General features: G+C 49.3%; 1 protein-coding gene across 2 annotated transcripts in view; it reads right to left on the minus strand.

Moving 5' to 3' along the window:
* Window positions 1-13,989, minus strand: part of LOC142572403 (sulfotransferase ssu-1-like) — a 179,825-nt gene that overhangs the window by 24,837 nt on the left and 140,999 nt on the right. For both annotated transcript variants that reach the window (XM_075681496.1, XM_075681495.1), the window contains exon 3: window positions 1,563-1,996. In XM_075681496.1, coding sequence (XP_075537611.1) covers window positions 1,563-1,978 — 416 coding nt within the window. In that variant the 5' untranslated portion in view covers window positions 1,979-1,996. The remainder of the gene's footprint in view (window positions 1-1,562; window positions 1,997-13,989) is intronic.

Raw genomic sequence — 13,989 nt, forward strand, 5'->3', positions numbered from 1 at the left:
CTTGGCCTAGCTTCTTTACTACGTAGAATCAAAACAAAAAGAAAAATAACAAGAAGAAAAAAAAGAACCGTATCAAAAGCCCAGAATCAACCATTGCTCGTCGCGACTAAACGCTCTTAGGATGACGAGTAATTTCCAGGCGACAAGCGGCTACGCTTTATCAAGAACACTGATAAAGCCGGCGGGACAAGCATTGTGGCGAAGTTCAATGCGCAGGGAAAGCTTTAAATTATTTTATTTTTGTTTTGTTGACGTCATCACGCGTCACCGCGGGAAGTTTGAAAAGCTTAAGGTCAGTACGCCACGTGGTGGCACTCACGCGAACTAAACCCTTGTGTCCAGAAAAGCTGGATACGAGACCATATTCATACTATCAATCAGGTGACAGAAAAATGTGCGGAATATAACCAACCTTTATATATAGCTTCCATTGATTACGAGAAAGCGTTTGATTCAGTCGAAACCTCCGCAGTCATGGAGGCATTGCGGAATCAGGGTGTAGACGAGCCGTATGTAAAAATACTGAAATATATCTATAGCGGCTCCACAGCCACCATAGTCCTCCATAAAGAAAGCAACAAAATCCCAATAAAGAAAGGCGTCAGGCAGGGAGATACGATCTCACCAATGCTATTCACAGCGTGTTTACAGGAGGTATTCAGAGACCTGGATTGGGAAGAATTGGGGATAAGAGTTAATGGAGAATACCTTAGTAACTTGCGATTCGCTGATGATATTGCCTTGCATAGTAACTCAGGGGACCAACTGCAATGCATGCTCACTGACCTGGAGAGGCAAAGCCGAAGGGCGGGTCTAAAAATTAATCTGCAGAAAACTAAAGTAATGTTTAACAGTCTCGGAAGAGAACCGCAGTTTACGATAGGTAGCGAGGCACTGGAAGTGGTAAGAAAATACATCTACTTAGGACAGGTAGTGACTGCGGATCCAGATCATGAGACTGAAATATTCAGAAGAGTAAGAATGGGCTGGGGTGCGTTTGGCAGGCATTCTCAGATCATGAACGGCAGTTTGCCATTATCTCTCAAGAGAAAATTAAATAGCAGCTGTGTCTTACCAGTACTCACGTACGGGGCAGAAACCTGGAGGCTTACGAAAAGGGTTCTACTTAAATTGAGGACGACGCAACGAGCTATGGAAAGAAGAATGATAGGTGTAACGTTAAGGGATAAGAAAAGAGCAGATTGGGTGAGGGAACAACGCGACTTAATGATATCTTAGTTAAAATCAAGAAAAAGAAATGTGGGGGCATGGGCAGGACAAGTAATGAGGAGGGAAGATAACCGATGGTAATTAAGGGTTACGGACTGGATTCCAAGGGAAGGAAAGCGTAGCAGGGGGCGACAGAAAGTTAGGTGGGCGGATGAGATTAAGAAGTTTGCAGGGACAACATGGCCACAATTAGTACATGACCGGGGTAGTTGGAGAAGTATGGGAGAGGCCTTTGCCCTGCAGTGGGCGTAACCAGGATTATGATGATGATGATGATGGATGTGAGCTAATACAAAACGGCCGGATACGAAACGAATGGAACAGGCGGGTACTTGGCTTGCCGGTTGATGTTGAGCTTGGTGTAGGGCAGGTGCGTGCACAGGAGTCTCGGTGGCTTCGTGGACTCGACCTCCTTGCCCTTCCACTCTATGAGGGACGCGTTCACGACGTGGTTGGCCGCCGTCGTGGCTGCCGCAGAGGCAGCCGTGCTCGCGGGCGGCAGCTGCAGGGAGAGTGGCATCCCCACCGCCGCGCCCTGTGCTGGTCGAGCCCCGTGGGTGAGCAGGTGCAACACGATGGCCACGGTCTTGGTGCCGCTGTTGGGGTAGCCCGCTATCACCACGTCGCCATTATCGGGCCGCATTTGCGTCGCGTACAGCACGTTGTCGCGCGAGAAGGAGCGCGGTACCAACACGCCGTCCACGTCCAGGTACTGGGGGCTCTGCATCTTGTCCAGAGAGTGGCCCATCGCCGCGGCGCTTTCGACCTGCGCGAAAGCGACAACGTAAGAACGCGCCGTAGGGACTCGGTTTAGAACGAAGGATGATCCTATAATGGTAAGTGTAAGTCAAACAGCAGCGCAAGAAACATGGACAGAAAAGGAAAGTGTCGACTCGGTGGCGACGCTAAAGAAGGCAAGGTCGACGTACATGATTGTTCAAATGATTGGATGAATAAATGTTTATTGCATGTGTCTATTCTGTCTCATTTTCATGTTTATGATTCACTTGAATCATATCTTAATTGTATTGTTTTTCACGCGCAATTACAATGATGCCCTTCGGACCTCCTCGGGCGTCCCGCAACGTATACGAGGCGCTCGTTGGATTATTCACAACTCTGGGCAGCCACGCATCTGTGTTGGGATGTGTGAAGGCCTTCCCAAGCGATGCCCGACATCTTGCGGTTACTGTGGGGCGCGATAAGGATCACGCATTTGGTCGAGACAGGCCACGCGAGATTCAGCTGTCTTCCTACTGGCGCGTGCTTAGCGCCCGTTGGCGCTCTTATTGGCCCATTGAACTCGCGCAGACTCGGAGCGATCGCGTCTGCTTTCTTCAGCGTCGACAGCTGTCTTGACGCCGCGGCACGAATCCCTCGGGGGATTACGAATCCCTCGGGGGAAATTCAGTCTGGGGTTTTCAGCGTGCCAAGACAGTAGCCGGTCATGCCGGCGTCGGATGGGCCGTACCGGCAACACTATAATCGCTGAAGGTTCGCCCTCTGTACAGTTTGGAGCATTGAACGCGGCCCGCAGCAGCGCAGCGTTCAGCTGCTGCCGCAGCGGATGCGCATAAAGAAAGAAAGAAAAAAAAGAGAGAGAGGATAATGCAGAGAAAGACAGGGAGATTAACCAGAGGTAGTTCCGGTTGACTACCCTGCGCAGGGGGAAGGGTTAAGGGGGATAAAAAGAGAAACAGAGTGGAAGGGGGAGATAGAAAGAAAGAGAGACAAGCACAAAAAAGCGCGTACACTACAGAGCGGTAGGGGGCGGCATTCTTAGAGTCTGTCGTTAAGCCCCGTAGACCGCAAGAACCTTAATAACGCGAGTAAGGCCTTCAATGCGGATGTTTTTCGGAGCATTGGCCTATAGCTTTTAGCTCTGATAGTGGACGATTGTCCAACTGGTCCAGTACTCTGCACATCACTTGTCTCTGGGCACTGTATCGTGGGCAGACACAGATAATATGTGCGAGCGTCTCGTCGATGTTGCGTGTGTCACACGTGGGGCTGTTGGCCATTCCAATGGGGAAAGCATATGAGTTCGTAAAGGCAACGCTTAGCCACAGACGGTAGAGCATGGTCTGTTCCCGTCGTGGTAACCCAGGCGGGAGGTGCATCCGTATGTCCGGACACAACGTACGCAACCAACACATGGTGAAAACATTTGAGTCCCACAGGGGCAAAGTACAATCACGGGACATCAATCGCAGCCCAGCCGCAGCATCTGTTCGCGAAAGCGGAATGAAGACTCGTTGACCCCTTTCATATGCAGATCGGGCGGCTTCGTCGGCGTGGTCATTCCCGCTGATTTTACAATGTCCTGGAAGCCACTGAAAGATTATGTTGTGTCCCTTCTCATGGCTTTCATGATATATGTGCCGAATTTCTGAGGCCAGTCGTTCATTGGGTCCGTGGCGCATTGGGCTTCGTATGCACTGAAGGGCTGCCTTGGAGTCACTAAAGACTGTCCATTGTTGCGGTGACTTCTGCTTAATAAAATCAAGTGCAGCACGGAGCGCCCCAAAACTTCCCAAAACTACGTCATCGATTGCGACAGTGGCCATAGCCAGAGACGCTCCTTTGACAGTCTACATTGATACAGATGTCCTGAGATTACACATCCGACACCTGACTCGGATTCCCTCACACCATCTTGCTTGCTTGGCAGCAAAAAGGCCACTTTCAACTTTCGCCAAAACTATTGTAAGACGTCAGTCCTACTTGCCATCAGAATTTACGCCCGGTACACCATTATCAGATTCATTATGGTGTCTCCACCGGCCGCAAGTGCAACTGACAATTCCAGGAATCAGAAAGAAAGCAGGAGCGCCATTGCAAGCTTTGAAACAAGCAACGTTGGAGCACGTTCACAACCTGCACAGATTCCGGCAACATGTGTACACAGATGGTTCAGTAAAAATCAACAGCTCTGCTGCTGCAGTCATCATCCCGGCAAAATCTGAGGAAATCAAATTAAGAACTTCATGTGTGACCACATCGACGGGTGCAGAACTCGTGGAGGCGCATAAGTGCGCGTCCCGAGCCAGCGCTTTTTTTTTGTTTTGTTTGGCCAGCCTAACTTAACATGCTGTCTATAGTGCACCCGAACTGTAAGCTACTAAGCTGCCGGCTCGGTGTAAGCAGGGGGTAAGCTGCCGACCCCGTGGCTGCCAAGCAGCCAAGATAGCGCGCGGTGTACTCTGGTCTAGTGGCTTCGGCGTTGGGCGTTTATGGCGTGTTCTATTTCCGCGTCGGCTGCGCCAAAGCGCGCCGAAACCGACACCCCCTGTGTTGACCGAACACGGCCAGGCAGCTTGAATGGGCGATACGATATATATATATATATATATATATATATATATATATATATATATATATATATATACGAGAAGAAAGGGGGTTAACCGAGGGGCCCGATTTTTACTAGTCATATCATGAGAAGCCAACAAACCCTGACACCAAGGACAACATAGGGGAAATTACTCGTGCTTAATAAGTGAAATAAAGTAACTATAAATTAATATAAGTTAAAGTGGATGAAAAAACAACTTGTCGCAGGTGGGAACCGAACCCACAACCTTCGCATTTCGCGTGCGATGCTCTACCAATTAAGCTACCGCGACGGCGTTTCCTCATCCACTTTCTTGGGTATTTATGTGTACTAGTAGAACACTGGGTGTCAGTGTTTGTTGGCTTCTCATGATATATATATATATATATACATATATATATATATACATATATATATATATATATATATATATATATATATATATATATATATATATATATATATATATATATATATATATGATGCTCTGTTTTGGGAATAAACAGTTGTAAGTGTAGCGCTCGTCTTTTTTTTCGCCTCTCACTGTTCTCTTTTTCTCGAGTTTTTGTGCTAAAAAGCATCATGTTAAGTAAACAGCAACTTGCCCAAGGGGAAGTTATCCTCTAATGAATATAATTGAAGCACGAAACGAAAGCGGGTACTACCAGGACAGACCGTGATAAGTGCAATTGTCTACCTGCGCCTCGGCCACCCCCTTCGTCCTTCCTTTCACTTCAGCGCTTCCGTTTAACCCATAAAGGAATACAAGCTAGCCCGCTCTAAAATCCGTGCTTTGGATCGTAAGCTGGACAAATTTCTCGCGCGATGATATTATCGCTAGTTGTTACCTCATGCGTTTGTACTTTTAAACCTTTAAACTCCATCTAAACTATAGAGGTTAAGGGTCTCACGCATAAGGGTTTACGGCTAAGGGCCCCAAGCTGTTTTCGAGGATTCTAGCTACGTTTCCGTCCGTCCTTTCTAGTCAAGTTTCTCACTATGATTCTTGGTTTCTCGTTGTGAGTTTTTGGTTCATGTTCAGAACAAGGTCAATTTGTGTACATAACATAGGTTATGGTCGAATTGGTCTCCTTTAGTGCATGAGATGGGAAGCATAGGGCTTTAAGCGGTGGAACTGCTGAAAGCCTCCACGCTTTCACAATGGTGGTGCTTAACCACTTCGTTACCGTTCACTACTTGGTAATGCGTGCAGGAAACGTCAAGGTTGACAACGCTAAGTGACACTAACGTCATGCATGCCGCATCAGACTTTACCCGTGTACATCTAGGACTACGTGCAGCTTTCTTACGAAAAATAGAAACAGAAAGAAAGAATTATTTCCAAACGTGGCATATAACCTGTAATTGAGAAAAAAAAAAAACCTAGGCACAACTGCACAGGCAGTTGCCATAGCGGCCTCGGCTACTGGCTCCATGCTTATGGAGTGAAGACTTTTAGCTTTTTTTCGTTGCGACAAACACAAAAAAACGTCTGCAAACGGGTTGTGTTGTTACGAAACACACGCAAAGAATTAGAGAGAGCACATAGACTTGCTTACTTGAGGAAAGGCAACAAAGGGCTTGAAAGAATGTGACCAGTTGTCTGTATACAAATCGTCCTCTTCTTCTCGATCTTGCACGTGTTGAGAGGCCCACGGCGCGAGCATCGAAATACTGGTACATTATTTTATAATTAGATGAAAAGTGTCAATGAGACAATCTTAGAGCAACATTGAGAATTTTCGATAAAGCTTTCTGTTGCTCAATAATTGCTACATAAAAAGTGTTTCTTTTTCAAGCATGAAAGAATCCCGCGAACACAAAAAAAAATTGCCGTGTGACTGGCCGTCCGAGGGACTTTGCATGTATTCATGTCGCTTTTGAAGGCCCCCAGGCCAGGTATCCGGCTATTTCTTTATTCAGTCCACCAGGTAGCATTGGTCGTGCTGGTTTTCTTGGTGTTTTACATTTCCGGTCAAGACACTGTGCGGTGCCCACCTTATACTACACTCTAAGTGCCCCGTCTGCCCCACAACGATAATCATCTGCATGCCTTGATGCGTTTCCTTTCTTTAACGCTGCGAGCCCGGTGCTTTCCAGTAACGAACGGCACGCGCGTTATCAGCATGCTAGCATAATCGTCATCTGCCTTGATGCGTTTACGCTGCGAGCCCGGTACTTTCCGCTAACGAACGGCACGCGCGTTATCAGCATCATAGAGTTTCCTATGATCAACATGACAGCATTTCCTATCGGCAATGCTATCATGCTGATAACGCGCGTGCCGTTCGTTACTGGAAAGTGCCGGGCTCGCAGAGTTAAAGAAAGGCAACGCATCAAGGCAGATGACGATTATTGTTGTGTGGTAGAAGGGGCACTTAGAGTGTAAAGAAAAGTACACCACCACCACAGATGGCACAGATGTAGGTGGCTCACCAGTATGTCGGCGCATGCCCTGACGCAAAGTAATCTCGAACCAGTGGCGAATTCGTTAGAGAGTAGAAACGCATACACCGACGCATGGCACGCGCGCTAAGTACTATATTGAGCATCAGTCTCTCTGTTGATGTACACATGGGCAGTCCCAGCGCTCCTTTTACGCATTTTCTCATTAGAGAATCAATCTTTTCTCTTTCCACCGCTTTCAAATCGAGATATGGCGTTGCATAGCTCACCCGGCTGAATATGTACGCCTGTATTAGTTTAATTAAATTTTTCTCCTTTAGCCCTCGGCCTTTGCTGGCCACCCGCCTAATTAGGCTCAGGGTCTGTATTGCGTGATTCTGTAGCCTCTTGACGGTCTCGCCATTGTGTCCGTGTGACTGGAGAATCAGGCCCAAGATTCTAATTTGCTCGACTATTGGTACCTCCTTACCCGCCACTTTAATTTTGATTTCCGACGGTGCCTTGCACCTTAAGTGTTTCGGATTGTATGTAAACAATTCTGATTTCTGCGGCGAGCATGCTAGGCCTCTCTCGGTCGCGTAATCGACTATGATGTCGGTGGCGGCCTGGAGCAGGCTTTCGACGGCTGAATCACTTCCCCGGTTGACCCAAAGGGTGATATCATCCGCATATATACTAAATTTTAATCCCTCGAGCTTTGCTAATTGCTCGGGGAGTTCTCTCATAGCCATGTTGAAGAGTAGGGGAGACAGCACTGATCACTGGGGCGTACCCTTACTCCCAAGCTCAATTGTGGGGGATTCCAGCGTTTGGAACCTCATGCAGGCAGTTCTTCCCGTCAGGAAGTCGCTGATGTATCGATATGACCTGGTACCTACATTAATCTTGTTCAGCCCTTCCAGGACCGCCTCATGCTTTACGTTGTCAAAAGCCTTCGTGAGGTCCAGTCCCAGAATTGCTTTTGCATCTTTAGACCTTCAGTCTATTATATAATGTTTGATTTGGAGCATGACGTCCTGCGTACACAAGTGGGGTCGAAACCCGACCATCTCATGTGGCCACAGATCACCCTGCTCCATGAAGCCCATCAGTCTGGTCTGGACGACGTGCTCCATCAATTTCCCCACGCATGAAGTTGTGCACAACACATGGGCAGAACTGGCGGAAGCGGTGCGAACCTCTCAAATTGAGAGACTTAGCACCACGAGGTCAGGAAGAGCCATATTGGCCAAAGTTGGAATAAATCCGGACAGAAGCCCCACCCAAAAGGTGGAAGTAGATCGGGAAGTGAGAGAAAATCTGATTATGCCCCCCCCCCCCCCCTGCCAAAAAACATGCACCCGGAACATAGCAAAGACAGGAGGCATAAACGAGCCGAAGCATTAAAAATTAGATTCGGTAATATTTCGGAACATGAGGTGGCCTATGTAGACGCGGCGGAAGGTAGCGGAAGTTTTACGTTGGCAACGGCCGTCAGCGGCCGGGGCATTCCCGTGACCGCTGTCACTCTGCGCGGGCGCAACATAGAAGTTGCCGAGGAAATTGCGATCGCATTAGCTTGCGCTGGAACGGACGCGAAATTTGGGATCAGTGACAGCAAAACTGCCATACAAAATTTTAGCAAGGGAAGGATCTCGCCCTTAGCGGTCAGAATCCTAGGCCAGAGAAAGTTAGATAGAAAAATTCAAATAATTTGGACTCCGGCGCACGAAGCCGTCCCCGGCAACGAGGCGGCCCACGAGCTGGCTCGAGATCTCTACCGCCGAGCCGCTACGGGGCCCCTCGATGACCGAGGGAGCGGAGAGCGCATGCTAAAATATGGGGAGATCACGCAGCATTATAGATTGGCTCGTAGACTGGTATCCCCGCCAGACCCAAAATTAAACAACAGACAAGCAGTCGCGTGGAGACGACTACAAACTTATACGTATCCGCACCCGGTTATGGCGAACCACGTGTTCCCCGAGTCCAGGAGCGATAGATATAATCTTTGTGGGGCGAGAGGGACCCTCGACCACATAATATGGGAATGTCCGTACTCTCCCGGGAGAACGCACAAAATAGGTAGTAGAGACACCTGGGAGACCCTGCTGCGCAGCTCGGACTCTGAGCTCCAGCTCCGGCTCGTCCAACTGGCTGAAGAGGCTGCTGGGACCCAGGACCTCCCAGCCTGCATCTGAGGCGGCGGCACTAGGCCCCTGACCTGCGTGTCGGGGGGTGGGTAGACCACCTTATCCGGTGAAAAATAAAGTTTATTCTATCTGTCTATCTATATTGAGCAGTATGAGAAGCAACACGGGAGCGCATGGGACATATCAATGAAACCCGACTTCGAGCGATACGCAGATGGCGCTGTACTAATAAAGTGGAAGGGCTGGCACTGTTCCGCTAACTGTTGGCACTCCCGCCGCACGCGTATTCCTACAAAACGGCAGCTGACATCATCTCAGCGGCCGTTGACGACGATAAGCCGGCTTGCGTATCAGAGTGACTATAGCAAAATGCTGTTGTTCAGGGAAATATAAATAAAATAAAATGAAAGGGAATGAAAAGGTCAGATAACGACGGTCTGTATACAGCCCGTCAATATCTGACCCTTTCATTCCCTTTCATTTTATTTTATTTATTAATTATTGGTGCAGCCGTCAGAGGAGACTCTTATGTTTCTTATACGCCTGACGGGCAAATCTAGTGCCATGTTGAGCCAGTTCACTTTGTTTTCAGTGTCATTCGCAGGCTGTCAGACGGAAAGGCTCAGTGACATGCACTTGACTGTGGGATGCACTAGCCAGCCGCAGCGTTCTATGAACTCACTTCACTGCGCTGACGTGTGTGGCCTCGATTGCAGTCCTTCAATAATATATTTAAATATACTCAACGCCGAGTCGGCACAAACTCTGAGACCACTTCCTTTTTCCTTTGTCAAAGAGCGATCGTCCAGTTTTTCGAGCGCAGTCGCGATCACTTGCCACATTGTGGCGGGCACAGTCGCAGAGGAGGTGCTTGATCGTCTCCTCGCAGCCACAGTTGTCGCAAGCAGGGCTGTCGGTCATTCCAATTTGGAAGGAATATGCGTTCGTGAATGTCACGCTCAGCAACAGGCGGCACGGAAGTGTTGCTTCCGCTCGTGGTATCCCTGGTGGAAGACGAAGTTGCAGACGTGGATGCGACCTGTGGAGATGTGCGTTGGTGAGAGAGAGAAAACTATTTGGTCCATTAAGGGTTTAGCATTCGGTCTTCGTCTTCATCGCTGCAGACGCTTGACCTTCTTAGCAGGGTTGAGCCCCTAGTCCAGGGCTACATTGAGCCGCGCTGCCTCGCTTGCGTGCTGCACCATTGCCCTTTGGGCGGCAAGCTCGCAGCTGGTGAGCCGGCTCTCCCACTGCTCCGCACTCCGGGTTTTGTGTTGGTGGAATGTGTAGTTACGTTTACACTCCCAGGTTATATGGTAAAGCGTGGGGGTTGCACCGCACCACGGGCAAGTGTTCCCAAATTGTGTAGGATACATCTTGCTTAGTATATGTAAGTTAGAGAAGGTTCCCGTTTGCAGCCTCCGCCAACTAGCTGCTTCTTGCTGTGTTAAGGCTTTGTGTGGCGGGGAGTATCTCATTCTATTGCCTCTGTGGTAGTTCAGCAACTCTGAATAGCCGATCTCCACGGTGAAGTGCTGTCCCAGGGCGTGTGGCCGCTCGACTCGGTACGTGATCTCGCGAGCCAAGCTGTCTGCTCTTCCATTTCCTTCTATCCCCGTGTGTGCCGGAATCCAGATTAGTTTGTGGGTTTCGGTGTGTCTGAGGTGTTCTGCCTTGCGGAGGATAGCTAAGGCAGCCCTGCAGATTCTACCCTTTGTGTAGTTCCTGCATGTCTCTTTTGAATCTGTTAAAATGACCATTGATTTGTCTTTTCGATAGCCCTCAGCCGCTGCCAGCGCAACAGCGACTTCCTCCGCTTCCACTATCCTGTCGCTACGTGTCGTTGCGCAGGTGATTAGCTTGCCTGCGTTGTCAACCACTACCGAAGCTGCTTTAATGTAATTTGTGTGTCTATTCTATGGGTACAGTTTTGCATCCGTGAAAACCGTGTTTTCTAGCTTGGCTAAATGCTTTTCCACATAATCTGCCCGCGCCTGCTTTCTGGCCGCGTGGAGATTTGGAGTCATGTTTTTCGGAATGGGATTGACCTGCAGGGTCTTACGGATCTCGTCGGGTATATCGGCCGATCGATCGAGATGCCTCCTTGGGTCGCGACCTAACCTTCTTAGGAGCGCTCTTCCCGTAGCCATGTCTCTGAATCGGTGAAACTGTGTTCAAAGCTGTGCTTCTGCCAGTTCGGCGAAGGTGTTGCCAATCCCTAGCTGTAGCAGCTTGTTCGGTGTGTTTCTTGGTAGGGGAAGTGCCGTCTTGTAGGCCTTCCGCAGGATTGTCTCTGATTGTTCCGTTTCGCTCTTGATCATGGGGTGGTATGGCAGGGAGTAGATTACCCTGCTGACTATGAGGCTTCTGACGAGCTTTAGCGTGTCGTCTTCTTTCATCCCATACCTTCGGTGGGAGACTCTGGTTATCATTCTGCCTACCTGTTCAGCCGACTTGCTGAGCAGGCTGAGTGTGTGGCTGCATTTGCTGTTTGCTTGTAGCCACATTCCCAGGACTCTTATCATGTTCCTCTCCGGGATGTATTGCCCCTCCAGTTTCACCTCGAGTGGTGCATCAGTGGGGTGTCTTCCTACCCTCAGTAGCTCAGACTTCTCTGTAGAGCAGGATAGTCCTCTTTCCTTCACGTATCTTAGCTTCTCCTGTTTCTCTCCCAGGGATCCATGGTTCACCCAGACCATGATGTCGTCTGCGTACATCGCGTGCTGGATGCCCTGGATTCTGCTGAGTCTTTCTGCTAGGCCGATCATCGCCACATTAAAGAGTATGGGCGAGATGACCGAGCCTTGGGGTGTGCCTTTGCTTGGGGTGGTGAAGACATCACTCCTCAACTCCCCTAGTCCCACTGTGGCCGTTCTGTTGGTCAGGAAGTCTTTGACATAGTCATGGATTCTTCTCCCGCAGCTGGTGTTATTTAGCCCATCCATTATAGCGGCGTGGCTGACGTTGTCAAAATCACCTTTTATATCAAGTGCCATGACTACATTTTCCCCATTCTTGGGCATTGTCTGCAGGACCTCTTCTTTAAGTTGCAGAAGCACGTCCTGCGTCGAGAGGTTCGCCCTGAAGCCGAACATGGTGTCTGGGTAGATCCTCTTGTTTTCTATGTGTTGCTGGATGCGTTTCGTGACGATCCTCTCGTATAGTTTTCCCAGGCAAGAAGTGAGGGAGATTGGTCTGAGATTCTCGATCTGCAGCTTCTTGCCTGGCTTGGGAATCATGACTACTACGACATGTTTCCACTCGCCTGGTATCTTTCCTTCTTTCCCAAGCTTGTTGAGGTAGGCCGTCAGCTGATCTACTGCCTCATCGTTTAGGTTCCTTATGAGAGAGTTTGTAATTCGATCTGCTCCTGCCGCTGTGTTTTTCGTGATGGCTCTCATTGCCGCGGTGACTTCCCCTCTGGTGATAGGCTTGTCCATATCTGAGTTTTCTTCTCCGAGATAATCTCCTTCATATCCCTTGGGTTCGTCAGTGCCGTAGCATTTGGTTATGACTTCATCGAGGAGCTGCTCGTCTGTTCCCTGATATTGGTGCACTAGCCTTTAAATTGCTTTGCCGCTTTCTGCTTTAGTCTTGGTAGGGTCCATTCGAGCCTTAAGAATACACCATGTTTTGGCCGTGCTGAGTGTCCCATTCAGCGAGGTGCTGAACTGTTGCCACCCCTGCCTGGCTAGGTGTGTTGCGTACTCTTATGCTTGGAGTGTTACCGCAGCTATTTTCTTCTGTAACTTCTTATTAAATTTCTGCCTTTTCCACCTTCTGGTGAGACCGCATCTTGCCTCCCATAGCTTGAGTAGCCGCTTGTATACCTCTGGCGTTTCTTCGGTTCGATGTATCTCCTTGGTATGCATTTCCTGTATTTAAGTTGTTGGCACCACTCCCCTATCGAGGTGATGTTGCCCTCCAGCTGCCGGCAGTGGTGTCTAAAGGCATGCCAATCCGTGAAGCGAGCTGTGCCGATCTTCCTCTTGAGATTTTCTGCTGCGGTGCTTATTCTTATGTGATGGTCACTGCCAAGGTTTTCTAGCAAGTTCTCCCATTCCACTTGCTTTGCTCCTTTGACGAAGGTTAGGTCGGGACACGTGTCTGGGCTAACGCTGTTGCCCTGTCTAGTTGGTTGATTCTCATCCGTAAGGAGTTCGCATCTGATGCTCTCTGCAGCTACACAGATATTTCGCCCCTTCTTTTCGTCTTTGGGGTAGCCCCAACTCGGACTCTCAGCGTTAAAATCTCCCGCTATAATTAGGGTGTTCTGCCCGGCCAGCTTCCTCGACCCGGCGAAGAGCTTAAAGGGAAGCTGAAAGCTTTTCCAGAAAAAAGAACGAGCGAAGAGCAGTACGTCATGGTTTTCAACCCTCTGAATTGGAATATCACATCGAAATTGAGCAAAAGAAGTGCAAACAGATTTTATTTCGACGAAAAGTGCAGCAGCAGACTCGGGGCAGCTCGCGCGCCTCGTTTCCGCCTGTGATTGGTCGGGCGCCTTGTGACGTCAACAATGGTGTTCATCCGGACCGACTGCTGCCGCTACACATGAAGCACGGTGCAAAGTAGTTTGGTGCTGTTTTGCTGAGACGGTCATGAAAAATTTCGAGAGCTTGCGTTTCTCTGAGGAGTTCGGCGTTAAGTCCAAACCCCACGAGAGCGACCTTGCGCGCGACGGCGACGGGCGACGGGCGACGGCTTAGAGCGAAAATGAGCCGTCGCTTGAACAGATCGCTCGGTGTTGTCGCTCGATCGCTCATTTATAGAAATCTAGAACTCGTCGCTCGTCGCCCGGAAGTGCTATGAGCGACTAGCCAATAGTGCGAAGCCGGAACTGGATGTACATAACTCAACTACTACTGTTTGTAGCACGGAACGAGC

This window comes from Dermacentor variabilis, chromosome 2 (assembly GCF_050947875.1).
Source record: "Dermacentor variabilis isolate Ectoservices chromosome 2, ASM5094787v1, whole genome shotgun sequence".
Classification (NCBI taxonomy): domain Eukaryota; kingdom Metazoa; phylum Arthropoda; class Arachnida; order Ixodida; family Ixodidae; genus Dermacentor; species Dermacentor variabilis.